Source organism: Lupinus angustifolius, chromosome LG11 (genome assembly GCF_001865875.1).
Source record: "Lupinus angustifolius cultivar Tanjil chromosome LG11, LupAngTanjil_v1.0, whole genome shotgun sequence".
Lineage (NCBI taxonomy): Eukaryota > Viridiplantae > Streptophyta > Magnoliopsida > Fabales > Fabaceae > Lupinus > Lupinus angustifolius.
In genome coordinates this window covers 4104313-4123708 of record NC_032019.1, presented here as the reverse complement: position 1 = coordinate 4123708, position 19396 = coordinate 4104313, and the positions used below count along the sequence as shown (strand labels likewise).

Below are 19396 nucleotides of genomic sequence, written 5' to 3'. Positions count from 1 at the left end.
GAAAACGTGCTCTGGATACCAATTGTTAGAGAATTGTATGCTAAAACAGAAAATGAGAGAAGAGTATTCAATTCACCAAAGATTCATTCATATTGCAGAGTTTTACAAAGCCTTCCTCTTATAGCAAGAGTCATAACATAATTAACAGAATTTTAGAACTATCAAACCAGAAATAGAAAGTATTGTTAACAACCAACTAAAAGGCTTGGGTTATTGGGCTTTCTTCAGCGGTGTATTATTTGGCACTATGTCCATCATTTTTCCAAGATATGCACAAGCCAACTAGTATTATAACAGTTTGTTGTTAGCTACTCCTGAAATGGTATGGAAAAAGCACATCAAGTATAATATGGGTATTTGGGTTAAGAAAAAATGTAGTGGCCAAGAAGTAATGCACTAGCTTGATGAATTGGTGCTCTCTCACACTCACTTGCTATATGCAGATCCTTCCATGATTGGTCTATGGAAACGCACAATTAACATGATGTGTGCTAGTGAGAAGAGTTTGAAGAACTAAAAGTTAGATTAAATATAAATAACAACGCCCATAATGTTTTTGCCTTAAGATGATGAGATAGATTAAATAAATAAAAATGATGTATGAAAAGTGAAAGTGAACCAATTTATTCCCACCCAAATTACATTGAGCTGACTTTATTGATCTATAAATTAAAGTACTAGAATATAACCTCTAATCATTAATTAGAGAGATAGTTTAATTAAGGCTTGATTAATTAACAATATAATCAATGAAACGTCCCAAATGAGAGTAGGAAGATCCACCCTGATTCAAAGTTTCCCTACTCTTCTCACTCATCTCCTTCACTTTCTTCCTCACCTCATCATTCTGTAACAATTCCCTTATTCCTTTTTCTATCTTCTCTGCACTCAAAACACTGCTACTCCCAACCTTAAACTCCACCCTATATTCCAACGTAATTTCCACAGCCATGTTAAGCTCCCTAACAAGTTCAAAAGCATTGGTTTGTTGTTCAGCATAGAGCGGCCACGTGGCAACAGGTACACCAAAGTAAATACTCTCCAACGTTGAATTCCAACCACAGTGAGAAACAAACCCTGCAGTGGCCTTATGGGCCAGTACTTGGGCCTGTGGGGCCCATCCAATGACCCTTCCAATCTCTGCCGTCCGATCTAAGAACCCTTCAGGCAATACTTCAACCAATTCTTGGGCTGTGTAGATCGACGGTGGTGCCATTATGTTTAAACCCTTTTGTGGAGGTTTCCGGAGAGACCAAATAAAACGGGCCTCACTCGCTTCAAGAGCACGTGCTATCTCACGCACCTGGTCCACATCGAAAGAACCCATGCTCCCGAAGCACAGGAATATAACCGAGCAACGAGGTTGTTCATCAAGCCACTTCATAATAATATCAGTGACGTCATCACCCTCTTTATCCTTAATGTTCAAAATGGGTCCCACCGGATATAAAGGAATACTATTATTATTATTTTCGGAAAATGATTGAATCGCGTGTGGTTCAAGTTCGTCAAACGAATTGACTAAAATGCCATCAGCTTTCTTCAACCCCTCAGCGTAAGCCAAGAAAAATGGGTCCCACTCCTTGGTAAGAACGATATTAGGAAAAGCCTTAGCGGGAACTGAGTTAGCGAAACTCGGAATAACGAACTCGGTGTCCGTGTCCTTCAACTCAGTAACGTTAATGTTATCACGTTCACGAAGCGTGTGAAGATGAAGCACGAGACCTAAAAAGGCAACACCAGAAGTGAAGAAGACAAAAGCAGGGACATGAAACTCTCTTGCCACGTCAATCATGGCGGTGCAGAACATGTCAACAACGAATGCACCGAGTCGAGGTGAGTCAAGGACGAGTTTACTGACGTGGTCTCTGACGTGGGGTTTGTTGCTATCGATGAGAGTGGTGATGGGGGAAGATGAGTCGTTGGGGTCAGGGTTGGTTTGAGGTTGAGGGAGGGTGATGACGTGGAGGCGTTGAGAGGAAGAGAGAGAGTTAGTGTAGGAAGAAGTAACGGTGTCGTACGGTGTTTTCATGACTAAGATGGTGACTGAGATACGGTGGTCGCGGTTGATGAGAAGCTTGGCGAACTCCACGGTGGAGACAAGGTGGCCCATACCTGGAGAAGGAACAAAGACTAGTTGTGTCTCTGATGATTTCGTCGTCGTTGTTGTTGTCATGGTGATGAGTGAATGGAAAGGATGAGTTACCTTTGAAATTTATAAACAGTATATTGGAAAGTGATTAGATTTAGTTATAAGACACAAAAAGGTTGATGTTTTTTTCTTATAGTATTCTAAATGGGAATGGTTGTTTTGTCAATAAATAGAGGCTGGGATTGGGTGATGTCATGGCTTTGCTGTTCTCTCCACCATAACCTTTGCCTTTGTGGGTGGAACAATATCTTCTCGGAAAATTTACACATGTGGTGTACCTTGACCGAAAAATTACGGTTTTGGTGTACCTTTTAAAAAAATTACCAAACTAGTATAACTTTTTAGAAATCGGCAATGGGATTGTCGATTTCTGTAAAAAAAATTCTCTCTCCTCCCCAACATCGGCACTGGGGAGGGAGTTTTATTAGGATATAATTTTTTTTTTAAACTCCCCCCTAAATCGTCAAGGGCGGGGGAGTTTTATATTTTTTATTTTTTTTTTATTTTTTTCTATCCTTTAAATCGGCAACCGAAGAGTTTTTGATTTTTTTTTAACTTGCGGGAGTTATATTATTAGTTTTAGGGTTTAACTTTTCAAACACAAATCCTAACAACACATAACATAATAAATTTTGTCAACCCTAACCCTAATAACAGAACACAATAATGAAAAACACACATAATTTTATTATTAATATGTAGTTTGATATATAAAATGATATATATTATTAATCATGTATATATTAAGGAAAAATTAAAGAACAAATGATACTTTCAACCAAAAGGGTATCATTATTCTATGCACATTTGAGTAAAAACACATACAAACATGTTGAACGAGTGACCTTAGGGCGGGACAAGTCGGGTTATGCTTGGTCCCTATCCGACTATAAATATTGACTAGGTCTATTTTTGAAACCTGAACCCGACCCTAGACCCGATCAGACCCGACCCTATTCAGACTCGATCATGATTGCGCTGTGCCGAATGAATTGGTAGGGTCAAGTCCTGCTCACTCCTAGTATTGAGTACCGATTTTTTTGCACTACCAATTATTTTGTAATTATTAGAGCATCTTTGATAGATAATAATAATTTTATTTTTATTTAATTCTTATATTATTTTATAATTTATTATAATTATCCATGAAATAAGAATAACATATTTTTTTACCCGACAATAACAAATATTATTCTTATTCTTGTTTAAATCTCACAACTTCTACTTTTTTTATAACATTTAACTCTCTCATTATTTTCTATTAGCTAAGAACAACAAAAAAATATTTTTATTTAAAAACAAAAAATAGAAAATAAAATAACACAATAAAAAATAGAATAAAAATATTTTTATTCTATTAAGAAGAATCTCGGGCTCTTATCCATATTTGTTGACAAAGAAAAAGTTAAATTGACAGCCACCATTCAATTTCAATATGTAAGAGTCGTACATATTGAATGTTACTTTTTTCGTTTTATCACCATCAATATTTTTAGGCGGTTAATGAAATAGGGATGAGTTCAAGTGTGGGAAAACTTCATTAAAATAATGTTGAGAAATAGCTAGAATGAGAAATATTGTTATGGACGAAGAAGCACAACCTTTCTAATCATATAGCATAGGTAAGATTATTTCTCTTATCATGAAAATTATGGGTCTAGAAATAACATATTCCCTTACCACTTTTTATCATCTAATATAGGATTCTCACACACTAGGTTGTTATTTTTATCAAAATTATATATTAACTGCAAAATATAGTAAGACTTCAGATTTCTAAGTGTATAAGAAACAAGAGGTACATAATCGGATATAAAATATGAAAAACATGTGACTTTGTGGAGAAGACGTTATTTCTATCAGTAAAAAATTAATTGGTAATTTTACTTTTCAAAAAATTAAAAATTCGTCAATGTGTGTGGGGTCTGAGGATAATTGAGTAGATCCTTCCATGCTACCACATGTTTTTTCTTCTATTTCATTTCAAGTCTTCTACGTCTAATCAAGGAATATTCACCACATGTTTTTTCTTCTATCTCTAGTCTTCTATATTTAATCGGGGAATATTCTATAGGTATCACTCTGTAATATGAATTATGTTCATTAATATAGAAATAAGTGCATATTTTACACTTATTTTTAATGGTAACAATTATAATTTTAAGATAATTAAAATGATAAATATATTATTAAAAACTGTATTTCTCTTTATTTTTTTAAGAGGATCCAAACTCTGATATGATAAGATAACTCATCCAAGTTGGTCATGTTGAGCTCGATATTGATTCTGAATTTCTCAACGTATTACTTAATGAACTCATTTCGGTACGGGATATTCATAATCCTCCTATTATATGGACTGTACTGAGATTCGAAAATTGTGCGTAGTTATCGACAAAGAAAAAGTTAAATTGATGGGCACCATTGAATTTTAATATGTAAGAGTCTTTCGGATTGTATCAAAATCATGGTTAAGAATGTCACTGTTTTCGTTTTATCACTCCCAAAAAATTTAGGACGGCTAATGAAATAGAGATGGGTTTAAGTGTGAAACCATATTGAAATCCAAAAGGTCGAGGAAGTGCGGAATCAAAATGATGTACAAAGATCTGCTGTCCCAAACTCTGATCCCAAAATGATAATATAAATCCATATTCCAACAAATATTTAATTAGAAAAAATTGAAGTTCAAGAAACATAAACCCTATTTTTGCAGAACATAATAAACAAAGTCAAGAGATAAAATTTTTGGAAGGGTTGTTTCTGGACCGGATTAGAATCCTCTCAAGTACCAAAGTGAGAAATTATTGCATTTGTTTCTGTATTTGAGAGTAAAATTGTCATCATATTACATTTAAATGATGAAAAATGCAACATAGTATTATTTTAACCTTTTGTTTGTTACATATTTTCCTCTCTTGGAGATGATATTGATTCTTCTGGACCAAACCAGACAGATACCTCCACTTAAAAGATAAAGATTAGGCATAAAATTCCCAACAAAATAATCAGGACATAGATTCACCAAAAAATCAAGACATGGTAACAGGCAAAGACTCCCTGCCTTTAAATGGTTCACAAGTTTAGGGATACATGATTACAGGTCAAGTCACACAACCCAAAAAGGACGATAAGAATTTCCAGAACCAAAAAATGATCTGACAAATAAAATACAAATGATAAATAGTAGTAAGGGACCACTATCATCAAACAATGCATGTTACAAGGTTACATGTCAAGAGTTTCTTCCTCTAATTACGAACAGACTGAGTTCGTGCAAAAAGGGAAAAAATGATACACCAAGCACGGCCATCACCCACGACAAGCTTTCTGACACGGTCACATGTCAAGAGTTTGTTTCCCCTTATTACTTGTGACATGAAGATTATGGGTCCGAAAATAAGAATGGAGATCCCATGTCCTAAATCGTATCTCATTCTTTGTCTTAAGCCAACTAGAATGCTTGTTTTTATTACTTTTTGTTTATATATTTTTTATTTTATCCATATGTTAATATATGATTAGCTTGACACAGTGAATGAGACATTATTGGGGACAAATGATCCTCATCCCAAAAATAACTACTAACTTGCCATTTTTTATCATCACATGTGGGATATTCGTATACATACTACGCTGTCATTTGTTTTTTTTTCAAAATTATATATTAACCGAGTATAAATAAGGCTTTGGATTTCTATATGGATAAGTCGTTCTTTCTCTCATTAAAAATTTAATTGGTAGTTTTACTTTAAAAAAATTAAAATCCCTTAATGTCTGTGTGGTCCGAGGATATTTGAGTAGATCTTTCCATGTCACCACATGTTTTTTCTTCTATTTCTAGTCTTCTACATCTAATCAGGGAATATTCCATAGGCTACCCTATGATATGGTAGTGAGATGATAGGATGACTCATTGGAGTTGGCCATGGTTGAACTCGAAACCACCATACCAACGCCCCACTTTGACTCCCAAATAAGAATCATGCTCCTAAGTCCTCTATAAACTCAAATCAGCTACTTACCAATACCACAACTTGGCTCATCACTTCTGCATCCCAACCAAGAACCACCAAGCACAGCACCATGCATCAACCCCCACATCGTCGCACGACAACAGCAAACCACAATAAACAAGCTCTAACAAGTTTCTTGTTAAATGGGGCAAAGTTGTCATGTCAAACAACTGGGGATGCAAGTAATAAGTGGTGTCAAAACAATATCTCAAACACAAGTTTTAGGGAGGCAAGTATAACTTTTCCCTACTATGATTAGTGTTAGCCATATACTGAGATCACAAACGTTTAGATATGCCAACTCTATTTGCATCACTTAATTTGTAGGCATGTGACATATCCTAGCATATTAATATGCAGCCATCCAAATAAATATCCACACAAAAATACAACTCCATAAAACAGAAAGATTTCAGATACAGGGTTTGTGTGCTAAAATAAATGAAATAATAGAATCTATTCAAGTCAAACAAATCCCGTTTCAAACACAAGCCATTTATTAAAATTTTAAAGGACTGCCAACTTTCACTGATTAAGCTTCACTTTAATCAGCACGAGATTGGCCTGCTCGGGATGAGAGGATGATACCCACAATGAGACCATAGAGAGCAAGAGCTTCGGCAAAAATCAAGATAAGGATCATACCGACAAACAGCTTCGGCTGCTGGGCATTAGCCCTGACAAAAAAGAATTACTTTACTCAGTGTCCAAGCATTCAGTAAATAATAACATGTATATTTCAAAGATTCAAGGATAATATTAATATGATAATTTGGTATGAGAAGTGTCCATCTGTACACACACAACATGAAAATGAAAAGGTAAGATGACAAGGCATGCAGAAAATAGCATGGTTAAACAGACAAAAGACAAAAAATAAGCATTAAATGAACAAAACCCAAGAACCATACAAGCACTAAGCACCGCTTAGTGGTTGAAGAAATTATTTACATTAAGCTTCCAATGTCAATATTTGTATAAAGGGTGAAAAGAGACAGAGGGTAGCTGAAAATGTATGTGATCTATATCTCTTCGAAACAAAAGCAGATGAAATAAATCTTAAGTTTCAAAATGGAATTCTTAAATAGGTAGGTATCCCCAATTCCCCACAAGTAAGGACACAACGAAGATTTCTTAAAAGGAAAAAAGTGGAACAATAAAACTTATAGCAATTTACAAAAAAATCCACTACCTTGATCTACACTAACAAAGATCAATTTCAAATTCCCCCCTCTGGCAATATGCACAAATTTATTGAAGTCCATAGATTAATAAAGACAACATATGATCATTAGACATGCCATAGTCCAACAAGTATGAACATGCAAATATATAGCATATTGGAGCAGGAATTAAAATGAGTAACAACCTACATGAGCAAAAGAAATTCAAAAGTTAAATATGTTTATTTAGCCAGTATTAGTGAAGAAATAAGTGGTCACTGCTCACAAGCCAAGATCGATAACACAATATGTGTAATGTATCAAACCTTAGTGGTTAGTAACACTGTATTTTAACTAGGAGTAAAATGTCATATTGGACCTCGAAAATATATCTTATTCGCAATTTAATCCAGTAGGAAGTGAACTTGAATAGTTTTATAACTAAATCATATATTTAAATAAATCAATGACAAAATTGCAATGTAACACATTTCCAAGCCCAAGGACCAACATCACAGTTTACCCTTACAATAACAATAAGTTTGTCAGTTTGAACACTGTATATTTTTCAAAACCAAAATTGATGACTTGAAGTTGTTTCAGAAACCAAACTCACTTGGCATTGTGTTTCATAAAATTTGCATGCTTCATTCATATTGCGTAACTACTTCTATTCATTTTTTGTTTACTGTTTCTTAGTCTTACTCCAGTCAGTGATATATTCAGGCACAGTTCACAAGCTTTATTTTTACTTACTACAAGTAAGCAAAAAGAAATGAGAAAATAGACTAACAACTAAGAACTAGTTCGGTGAAGATCAAAGCTATAAAGCATTTTTATATAAAAAAACAATCTAGGCTTAATACAAGTTGGCAAATCTGGTTAAATTACGAAATAGGAGTTTTAACAAAGAAAAAAAATATTTTCTAGAGTAGCACAAAGTTTCAAACTTCTTAAAAAAAATTATGTTTGTCTATTATGAAACCAAAACATCTGTTTTCTATTTCACCCCTGCATAACTAATTACCAAATAAATATTATTAATATATATATAAACAACTTCAAAATGGTTTTTTTAATTTACTGCATAAAAATAAATTAATTTTCTTTTACACAACCTAAGCAAAACAGATACTCAATCTCAATTGAACAACACAACCAAATCCATTACAATTGCTTATAATCATAAATCCTATAAAGTAAAAGATATGATCACATAAACTGAAAAAGGGGGTAAGATACCTGACACCAGCATCACCAACAATTCCAATAGCCATACCAGCAGAGAGACCAGCAAGACCACAAGCAAGACCAGATGATAAATGAGCATAACCATCAAATAGATAATAAGACTTAGCCTTAGGGTTAATACCAGTACTAATAATAACAGCAATAATCAATCCATAAATTCCAAGAACTCCAGCCATAACAACAGGAACAATAGATTTCATTACAAGTTCAGGTCTCATCACACCCATAGATGCAACTCCTACTCCACTCTTCGCTGTTCCATAAGCAGCTCCCATACCTATCACAAATCAAATCAATTCAAATTCAAATTCAATCAAATTAATTTCAATTTCAACGTTTGATTCATCAAAAAATAAAAGTGAGATTGTGACTAACATGAGAAAACGAGTGCCGCGGCGGCGCCGAGGAAGCCGAAGAACGGAGCAGTTTCATCGCCGCTGAAAGCTGCCATGTTGATTTTGGTTTTGGCGAATGAAAATTGAAGATTGGTTAATTCAGAAGTGAGAGATCCACTGCTATTGCAAATATCAGATCAAGTCAAATGATTAAATATATTAAGACGAATTTATTATTTCGATTATTAGTTGTAGAGGAGTTGTATTTTTGTATTTACTATATTGCCCTTTGCTTTTGCGTGACTCACGTGGCACTTGGATATTCTCTTATTTTTAAAAAGTGATACACCATACACTCATACACGTTCTCATCAATAAAAAATGGGAATAACTTATTTGGAAAATCTTCCAAAAAAACATTAAATCCAAAATTAAATAAAAAAATTTAATATCTAATTATAACACATTTAAAAGTATAATTTTGTTTTAGTACTTCATGCATTAACGCATGTATATGGATAAACAATAGTGGTCTAGAGATAACTATATAGTGTTATTAAATTAAATTTGATCAACTAATTCAAATTAGAGTAAACACCTAACTAGTTTGAGATGTTCATTTGATTGGCTATAAACAAAAATTGACATAAATTAATTTGATTTGATTATTTTAAGCATAAAATTAATAACTCAATCTTCTTGCTTGTTAAATTAATATTTTTTAAAATTAACATCGAACCATTAGTGTGAGAACAAATATTGTATTTTTAACCCAATTATAGTTATATTTGTCATTAATAAAATTTTATTTGTTATTTTTAGTTTATATAGTAACAAAACCTAATTTATTTAATTAAGGTTTTATCTTAAATTATTGCGGTCAAATTATATTTGTGACAAAACCTAATTTGTTCAACTTATTTGGAATACTATATTATAGTCAAATTATTTTTATTGGTTATTTAATTGATATTTATGTACTAATAATAATAATGTTTTTAAAGTTGAAATATAAAATTATTAAATAATGTTCTATAGTATTATAAATCTTTAAAATATACATACGTTATATTAATTACCATAATACCATAAATAAATGTGATTTTTTAGACAAAAAAAACTTGATAAACATAATTAAGTTAAATAAAATATGATATATTGTTGAGACAAATCTAAATAATATAAAAATCAATGTATCTTCAATATTTTTGTTCCTTACGAAATGGATCAATAATTCTAAAGAGATATTGTTTAAATAACTCTTATATTATATTTTAACGAACTAAAAATAATGAATAAATATTGACTTATAGATATTTGGATTTGTCTCCATAATATATCATATTTTCATTAATTTAATTACACTTATCACTAGTTTTTATTTAAAAGATTACACTTATCTATTATTAGTGTGTCGATCGACATTTTGTGTCGATGGACACACATTCATATTTTTTCTGATATATAATGAATCGGGTTTATGTTATATTATTTAAGAAAAATAATTTAAATATAAAAAATACATTATATAAATAAGAGAGAGTGTGTGAAAGATTAAAGATATATTAATATAAAAAATGAAAGCAATAAAAGCTATATGTATAAGTTTATATTAGTTATTAATGAAAAATGTTACAGATGATAAATTTGAATATAAAAATTATATCATGGTGGTAGTTATTATTTGTTTTAGCTTTATTAATAGTATAATATAAGTATAGAAGTATAGATATAAAAGTATAGAAGTATAGATATAGATAGATAGATTATAGAAATTTAAATAAACATGAAATTAGAAGTTAAAATAGGGAAACATAAAATACTCCATGAGTAGTTATTTTATGTTTTTCCTTTATATTGATTAATTAATTAATATAAGTAATAAGTAATTAGTAAGTATAGAAGTATAGATATAGATTTGGATTTATTAATAGTATAAATATAGATATAGATAGATAGATTATAGAAATTTATATAAACATGAAATTAGAAGTTAAAATAGGAAAACATAAAATACTTTATGGGTAGTCATTTTATGTTTATTAGTATTAGTATAGATAAACATGAAATTAGAAATTATAAAAAATAAAATAGGAAAACATAAAATACTCTAGGGGTAGTTATTTTATAGTTTCCCTTTATATTAGTATAGATAGATATAGATAGATATTAATATAGATGCAGTGATAATAAATGTATATAAATTAGAAGGTTTGTATATGTGTTGGAAATTGATGAACAATTTGTGTAATAACACTGAATATCAGGGGCGTGAGAGTAATTTATTTAATCTTTAATCTTGAATGATATAAAATTTTATATAACTCGTGAATCATATTGTTATAATTTTACATAACGAAAGGCCGCAACAAATATTAGATTTTTTTGAAAGTGTGCATGCACATACCTGGCATATGAAATGCCTTGATAAATATGTGTTTCTCAATTTTGAGGTGAAAATATATTCTATTAGATAAGTTAAAATGTATTATAGGACATGTGTTAAAAACTACAAATACATTATTCACTAAATTCACTTATATGTTACATTAATAATTTAAGAATGTAGTTGGGTTAATAGTGAACTAATTAATGTTATAACTTATTACCTATTTAAGAATTATTATAAATAAATTTATATTTCATATTTATTGAAAACTAAGAATAATTCATTTCATTTAAATTGTTGAAAAAAACTTTCTTATTAATTCTTTTTAGCCCCATTGTTGTATCCATCCAAAAATATATTTTAGTACCACCAATGACTTGTCATCACTTTATGATATGAAATTAGTTGTGTGATTGTTTCTATTAATAAATATCGTTATCGAACTTTTAACATTTTGATCATTCCAATAATCTAATTTTCTTAATATATGTAAGATATTTTGACGGTTGTTTCCTTGTGTATTTGAGCTACATGCATTATTTAATAGTTATGGTTTTCTTTTTGTCTTATTACTATCAGTATTGATAGACATTTCGTTTCGTTTCGTGTATATTAACTCACATTTTTATTTTATGATATGAAATATTAAATTTGTATTTTTTATTTTAGAGAATCGTAATATTTTTTATTTCATGTTATAATTTTTGTATTTATTATAACATTCAACTTAAAGTGAGATATATTAATTATAGTCATCTAGAATTATATGGTTTACTTTAGAAATAAAGAATATTAAAGAAAAATAAGAAAATAGAATCATGATAGTAGTTATTTCAAGTTTTAACTTTACATACAATAAGTAAATACCTTAAAGTGAATTTAGTGAATAATGTATTTGTATTTTTTAACATACGTCGTGTAATACATTTTAATATGCCTAAATTAATTATATTTACATATTTTCAGATTACTTCTAATCCAAATAAATTTGCAAATATCATATATGTATAATAGTTGTAATTATTTATATTCTTATTAAATCAAAATGATTAATTAATTTTTAACTAGTTTTCTTAATACATGTAAGATATTTTGAATTTGTTTCCTTGTGTATTTGAGCTACATGCATTATTTGATGGTTATGGTTTCCTTTTTGTCTTATTAGTATTGTTGTGTGGACATACACTTTGTATTTGTTAACCTACATTCTTATTTTATGATATTAAATATTATTTTTTATTTTAGAGAATTAAAATGTTTTTTATTGAATGTACTTCATGTTATAATTTTTTATTTATTATAACATTCAACTTAAAGTGATAAATATTAATTATAGTTATCTAGGATTATATGATTTTACTTTAGAAAAAAAAATATTAAGGAAAAAAAAGAAAATAGAATCATGGTGATAGTTATTTCAAGTTTTAACTTTATATATAAAATGAATATAGATATAGATTATTATAACAATTTTTTAAATATTATCTTTATTTATGAATTGACCAATTTCACAATAAATAAAGTTTAAGATGTAATCATGAAAAATTAGTTTATAATAACTAGTATTAAATAGGAATGACAAAATAATATGGACCAGTGATTATTGCAACGCAAAATTCACATGAATACACACATGTCACAAAGAAGTACTCATGAGTTTTAGAAATGAGTTCTTCGAACTACACACAATATATAGTTATATCCGAGAACATGTATAGTGGTACCTGTAATATATGAACTTACTTTAAAGTATTTCAGTGTCTTATTCCATTTTAATTTTTAAATTAGTATAATTTAATTTGATGGTTCATATACATATTATATAATATGATGAAACACTGTTGTTTTTCGTTGTCTTCTTTTTCAGCTATCAAGCATGTGACATGCAAAATATCCAAAAAGTAACTCTCTTATGAGATTTTTTTTCAATTTTTAAAGCACTTAACGTATATATAAGAGGTACGCGTTGTATCTAAGGATACCCATTATATATACTATTACCGCTAAAACCCACAAGCAGTTACTCGTGTCGTACATATAGAATTGTTTGTACGTAGAATAGGTAGCATATAACTACTACTCATGCACATTGATGGAGCTCTAATAAATCCTTTGAGTCACGAAAATAATATTCCAAAAAGGTGGAGCTTTGATGAGGCAATAATGTATTTTATGATAATATATAATCATGTGCACTATTATTGATTTCTAAAGAAGTTGTATACAACAATATTATATGATAAAATATATAATCATGTGCACTATTACTGATTTCTAAAGGAGTTGCATAGCCAAATCATAGAATTGGAGAAGCATAAAGTTAAAACTAAAATATATTTGTAATATATTTCAAAATAAATAACTTCAATATACAAATATTACCAAAGGCCGGTGATCTTAAATCAAGAAGTCATCACTCATATCTAATTGTAATAAAAGCATGCAAAGTATGAGACGTTGTTCAAATAACAGTGCCATGATATTGTTTTTCCAAACAATATCATGTGGTTTCATTTTATTTTATTGATTGAAATGAAACATAGATATGGAATCATGCTTCTTCTTTGAACATCAAGATGGTTTCAACATAGAGGTCTCTTGCTTCTCTTTTTTCTTCCTTAATTGTATTTTGCTATAGAAAGAAGATGAAACGTAAATGAGTAATGAAGTATTCAAACATTCATATTTATGTTTTGATACTACCAATAATATCCTTTCATCTTTTTAGTAAGGATTAATGTTTTTCAAGTACATGATTGTAAAAAGTGTTGCTCCCAGGAATCTAATCATTGCCTTTATTATTTTTTTGAAATCCAATAAAGTCTTACACTACTAAACCAACACCTTATTGATATTCAAAATTTCATATTTAAATAACATGAATTATCCATTATTCATGTAGAGTTACCACATCTCAAGACTAAAGAACAAGGTTCTAGTCTTAATTTGGAGGTTCATAGGTTCTAGTTTTATGTTTGTCTTCAATTCAAGATGTTGAACATTATTTTAACTTTTAACTGTGGTCAGGACATTTGTTAATTATAATTGTAAGTACTAACTTCTACAGTAGCCTCATTAAGCATAATCAACAGAACAAAAGAACTCCAAAATGCTAACCCAAACCAATCAGGAATTCTGAATCATTGGACTAAAATGTTGTCTTACAAATACAAGAAACCCCATTATTAGAGGACAAGGTTAAGACACCATCTAAAATGGTGAATAAATCAGAAAGTAAAAAAAGATGGATCTGATATTGTATACAAAAATTTGAAAAAAAGGAAAAATAATTTACAAAGGAACAGCCTCTAATCAATTTCAACAGTTCCCGGATGGCCTTGTAGAGAAAGATGTAGAGCCATGGAAAGTGGTGCAAGAGCCTTGAGTTAAAAAAAAATCCTTATTTGCACCATTGACACATAAAAAAACAATGTTCAAAATCTTGATTTCATTCATTTTCATTCTTCTTGCTAAAGGGTAATTGCTTAGCTCCTTGCTCCAATGCTTCTCTCCATAACCTGTACCTTACACCAAGCTTGTCATAGGATACCGGGAAATTCCATATATTTGCACCATTGTTCATCCTTTCTTGCTGCCCTAACACTAGTCGTAGATCCTCGTTTAAAACCTTCAGTGAGTGAACATAAAAACATCGGTAAGCAAAAGTCGAAAAGGGGTTGTTCGCACAAACAAAGATTATATAATGCAACGATCCTGAAATAGAATGGTACTTGTGCATTCATGATTCATCATGCTTACCTGTTCTGCAAAATGTCTCCATAGATATTGCATAAAAGGAATATGCTTAAGCAAAGGAGCAAAATCCAATGACATTCTGTATAGCAATCTTGTTTTATGTTTCGAAGATGGTAAGCAGACATGAAGTTGGTGCAAGTGTGTTGCACACTGACTTGTGTTTTGTCCCTCCAGTTTACCGGGTTTTGAAATTCCAATGGTTGATAGAACCATACAAGGTGGTTTAAATTCCATATCAATTGGATAAGGATCCCAGTATCCTTGCAAACCAGATGAAGGTGTCAAAAATTTCACCAAGCTGCAAGTTTAAATTCATGCAAAGAGAATAAGTGACATGGAAATATGTTATTTCATCTCATAAGATAAAGCTTAGACTTATAACTAAAAGCTGAACTATTTCACTCATTCACAATTCTGATATGAAAGTATGACACACTAACTAAATTATGAATTCGGGAGAATTTGTATTACAGATTGAGTAATTGGAAGAGAAAAAATCAATTCAACCAACTGAATCATCTGTCTGACAAAATTCGAACTTTTTGTTGCTCATCATCCTTTCTGTCACCACTAGTATGGTAGTGTTTTCTAGAAAGGGGAGGAGGTTTTTGATCAACATGAAATAAGCTGAACTATCACATTCTTAAAAGGCATTTTTTTGATCACTTCATCCCTTGTATTATTCAAATTTTGCGCCTATTGCTTTCAGTTTTAAAGGGTATAAAGTATAAACCGAAACTAACCTGGGAACAACCCATCCCTTAGCGAAGGTTGAAGTATGAGTAAAAGGAGCATGTGCAAGATCCAAAAGGTTGTCCAAAAGTAACCCATGTTCAACTGGAAGTTCCATGACAAGCTATCACGTACATGTCAAGAGCCACCAAGTAAGAACATACAACTTTTTATTCTTTTACCAATCATAAAATTGTAATTCTATCTTCTTGCATCAAACAAAACACCTATAGGATATATTATATTCATATCATACCTCAGCATGTATTACGAACCCAGAAGGAGGTAATAAAGATGGAAGTGTGGCTGTTGGGGCATCATTTCCAGGCCAAATCCAGATCATACCCTCTTTTTCAAAACACGGAATTGACTTTATCTTTACATTTTGCTGTCTAGTAGATGGCATTTTCTCACATTTTCCGTCAGTGTTGTATTCCCAGCCTGATATCCAACCATTACGCAAATTTAGAGTCTGTCAGTTTCAGTAAACATAACTATTTCTGAAGCACAAGTATCCTGAAAAACAGTATCAAGGTTTAGTATTTTTTCTATTGACTACTAACCATGGTAGGGGCATTGGATACGGCCCTCATTCACAGAACCGAGGTCCAAGGGACATGCTCTGTGTGCACATGTGTTCTGGACACATCCAGGTTCCCCATTCTTCCCTCTAAAGATAACCCATGGTTCCTCAAAACATTCTATTGGGACCTGAAAAACAAAAGAAACAACACACTTATGAGAATTCACGTTCAGATCAGAGAAACATTGTTATTTACAACAAGTCAAAATGTGCCTGAAAAAGGCATTTTAGTAGCCTCACCCGAAAGCCACATTCGTATAGCCAAATCGGGTGAGAGATTAGGGTCGAAAGTTGAAACCTTATGTTCAACTCCCTTCTAGTCTATTTGAGTTGATCGAAAAAGATTACACATGTATGTAAGCATGTAATATTAAAAAAGAAAAATGGTATTGGCTTACCATGGTATCAGCCTTTAGGTCTGTTGAGAAAGCAACCGGATACCAGAAATTCTTCAAATTTGGATGGTATGACTGAACTGGGCCTGAGACATTCAACCTTTTCCGCGGTTTCCTTCTCTTTTCAGTATCTACAAATCTCGCAGAAGTACTGGGAGGAGAGGATGTCGGAGCGATTTCAGTTGTGCTTCTTTCTTGCAACAGTTTATCATTCACCAATTCTTCCATGTAAGCTAGCTTATCTAAAGCAGTGCCAACCCTTGCTTCAGATTTATGGACCTGTTATTCATTAAGTTGCATAAATATATTAACAGATTAGTAACTACTGGACAAGTTCCTTCGAAGTTCGATGATCTAAAGAAGAAATCTCAATTTCAAGCTGTCCTGACTAGTCTCCTGCTGCTACTATTCTATACCTGTCTGTGTGCGTCTGCTAATTCTTCGTGCAACTCAGCTAGCTCTTTTTTCATAGTTCCGATTGACTTATATTCACGAGCTAGAGGATTAAGAACTTCCACCACCTATGGTCATATTTTTTGGAGGTAAAAATCAGCCACAGTACGATGCATAGCTCACTAATTGAAAATCAGATGGTGAAAGACAAACAAAAACTATATAATACAGAAACTCTAATATGATCCTATGGCCAAGTTTATGAACATCTTTCAAAAAAGAAAGAAAAAGTTTATGAACATCCAAATTTCACAAAGATTAAGTATCAAGAAACACCATAAACATTAAAGCATCAAATTTGATTCTAAAACATATAATAATAACTGGAATCAACTGAGACCTTTTCATGGAGAAGCACAATAGAAAGTACGTCTTGACGAGCTCGCCAGTCCAAATACTGAATATCATATCTAGCCACTTCTATGGCTTGATATATATCCAAAACCTTCCCTTTATACTCTGGAACTTTAGATCTCGGCTCTTCTACATTAAAGAGTGGACCCCATGCACTTTTCTTCTCTACTTCTCCAAATACAGCAAACACCCCAAATCCTCCTTTCAAACCCTGAAATTTGACATGCCCAAAAAATGTAAGCTACAGATATTCCTATAATGTCCACAAAATGTAGTTCTTATAAAGGAGAAACCTGCTATATTAACTGCTAATTGATAGAGGTCTATGATGCATGAACGTCTAAAAAGTCAGACGACCCATGAACATTTCTGGACACTCTTAATTGTACTTCACAACTTTTTATATTTACTTATTGAATTTTTATACCATTAAAATAGAGATGCCACAATAATTAGATGAACAACAGCATTTTATTATGTTTAACGTAACTCGAGCTAATTTTTGAAAACACATTCAATTAAAAATAACTATATTTGCCATATCTATGTGCGGATGGCAATGACACGGATTGGGGCTGAGTTTGTGCTTACCCAACCCCAAACCCGAAATCTTGTGCCCAAATGCAACACGACTAAGAAAATACTATCATCCCCGCCCAGTCGGGTTGCAGGTAACCAAATCCTGAATAAAACCTGCATGAAACTTCCCCCTTATCATTTAGATCAATTTCTTTGCCCATTATTGTAATACATATGGTATTTATTTATGTATATGTATATGATAATTCTATAATTTGACATTTATTATATAAATCAAGTTTGAAGTTGGGTATCACCTATACTAAACCCGAACCCACTATTTGAACCTGAACTCAGTCAAAGCAGGATTCGCCGTTAAATTCAGGTTAGTTTGCCATCCCTAATGGCCCCATACTTGTGACTCTTAACTAGAGGCATTTACTAGTGAAACCAACAAGAAACAATGCAAATCAAAGCTAAACATTATACTGCAAGCCGCAACTAAACTAAAATCTAGGCAGCAAATTTTGTATCTTGAACTCAATTGAGTTCATCTAAATTTTTATTTAGTATATTAGAATCAACAAAATTCCCTCTTTGTCTACCTACCATGCACCCTTATAGATTATATCTACCCATCATACAACACCATTAACAAATAACAACTAACTTCATGTTATTTAAATTTAATTCTTAGTTTCACCTTCTAAAACAAGCACCAACAACAACACTTACTAGCAAAACAATAATTAAGAAAAAAGGGTACCCTTTTGGTTTCAAACTTGGATGCTCTACTACAGAAGATTGGTAAAGTAAGAGATGAAGCAGTAGCTATAGCATTCATGGCGATGAAAAAATGAGAGTGTGAGAAGAGAGAGAAGAAACGTAACGTAAGAAAAGATTAATGATTTTTATTTATGAGGATTTTTTGTTTCTTGATAAGTGGTTCGTATTTCGCGCGATCTCGATTTTCCTTATATGGCGTGCCACGTGGAAGATGTGGAGTTCTATGTTTTATACGTGGAGGTTGTTTCTTCCACACGTTGTTTTTGGTTCTTACAACGGTGGGGCCCAGATACCTTGCCAGGTAGGATAAAGAAGATATATTCTCTATCCTCTCGCGCTGTGTCCTTTGTCATTTTCTGTGCATTTGATTTTTCAATAAAGTTGGAGCAATGACTGGGTAGAGATTTTTGTGGATGAAATTAGGGCCCAAAATTTCATCATTCCACGGTCCAAATGTGTTCTCCGACTAAGGAGATTTTTCTATTTGTAGTTTTGGTACTTTCTTACTTTTT

The 19396-nt window shown here is 31.6% G+C and overlaps 3 protein-coding genes across 3 annotated transcripts; all 3 read right to left on the bottom strand.

Annotated features, from left to right (window-relative positions):
* Positions 630–2278, bottom strand: LOC109360318 (anthocyanidin 3-O-glucosyltransferase 2-like). The gene is made up of 2 exons (XM_019605123.1): positions 2258–2278; positions 630–2185 (listed from the first exon to the last, which is right to left on the bottom strand). The coding sequence occupies exon 2, from the start codon at positions 2174–2176 to the stop codon at positions 731–733; it is 1446 nt and encodes a 481-aa protein (XP_019460668.1). The 5' UTR covers positions 2177–2185; positions 2258–2278; the 3' UTR covers positions 630–730.
* Positions 6506–9135, bottom strand: LOC109360319 (V-type proton ATPase 16 kDa proteolipid subunit). The gene is made up of 3 exons (XM_019605124.1): positions 8958–9135; positions 8574–8859; positions 6506–6845 (listed from the first exon to the last, which is right to left on the bottom strand). The coding sequence occupies exons 1-3, from the start codon at positions 9031–9033 to the stop codon at positions 6713–6715; spliced, it is 495 nt and encodes a 164-aa protein (XP_019460669.1). The 5' UTR covers positions 9034–9135; the 3' UTR covers positions 6506–6712.
* Positions 14420–19012, bottom strand: LOC109360317 (chlorophyllide a oxygenase, chloroplastic-like). Its single transcript, XM_019605122.1, has 9 exons — positions 18865–19012; positions 17566–17790; positions 17189–17293; positions 16776–17051; positions 16358–16505; positions 16051–16235; positions 15806–15918; positions 15066–15360; positions 14420–14934 (listed from the first exon to the last, which is right to left on the bottom strand). Exons 1-9 carry the CDS (start codon positions 18940–18942, stop codon positions 14755–14757), a joined length of 1605 nt encoding a protein of 534 aa, XP_019460667.1. The 5' UTR covers positions 18943–19012; the 3' UTR covers positions 14420–14754.

Excerpts from the sequence above, each read along its gene's own strand:
- LOC109360318 (XM_019605123.1), bottom strand. The coding sequence starts at position 2,176 with ATGACAACAACAACGACGACGAAATCATCAGAGACACAACTAGTCTTT.
- LOC109360319 (XM_019605124.1), bottom strand. The coding sequence starts at position 9,033 with ATGGCAGCTTTCAGCGGCGATGAAACTGCTCCGTTCTTCGGCTTCCTC. Across the intron at positions 8,860-8,957 it reads CGCGGCACTCGTTTTCTCAT|GTATGGGAGCTGCTTATGGA; the intron begins GTTAGTCACAAT and ends GATTTGTGATAG. Across the intron at positions 6,846-8,573 it reads GTTGGTGATGCTGGTGTCAG|GGCTAATGCCCAGCAGCCGA; the intron begins GTATCTTACCCC and ends CTTTTTTGTCAG.
- LOC109360317 (XM_019605122.1), bottom strand. The coding sequence starts at position 18,942 with ATGAATGCTATAGCTACTGCTTCATCTCTTACTTTACCAATCTTCTGT. Across the intron at positions 16,506-16,775 it reads ACCTAAAGGCTGATACCATG|GTCCCAATAGAATGTTTTGA; the intron begins GTAAGCCAATAC and ends TTTGTTTTTCAG. Across the intron at positions 14,935-15,065 it reads GGAGACATTTTGCAGAACAG|GTTTTAAACGAGGATCTACG; the intron begins GTAAGCATGATG and ends CACTCACTGAAG.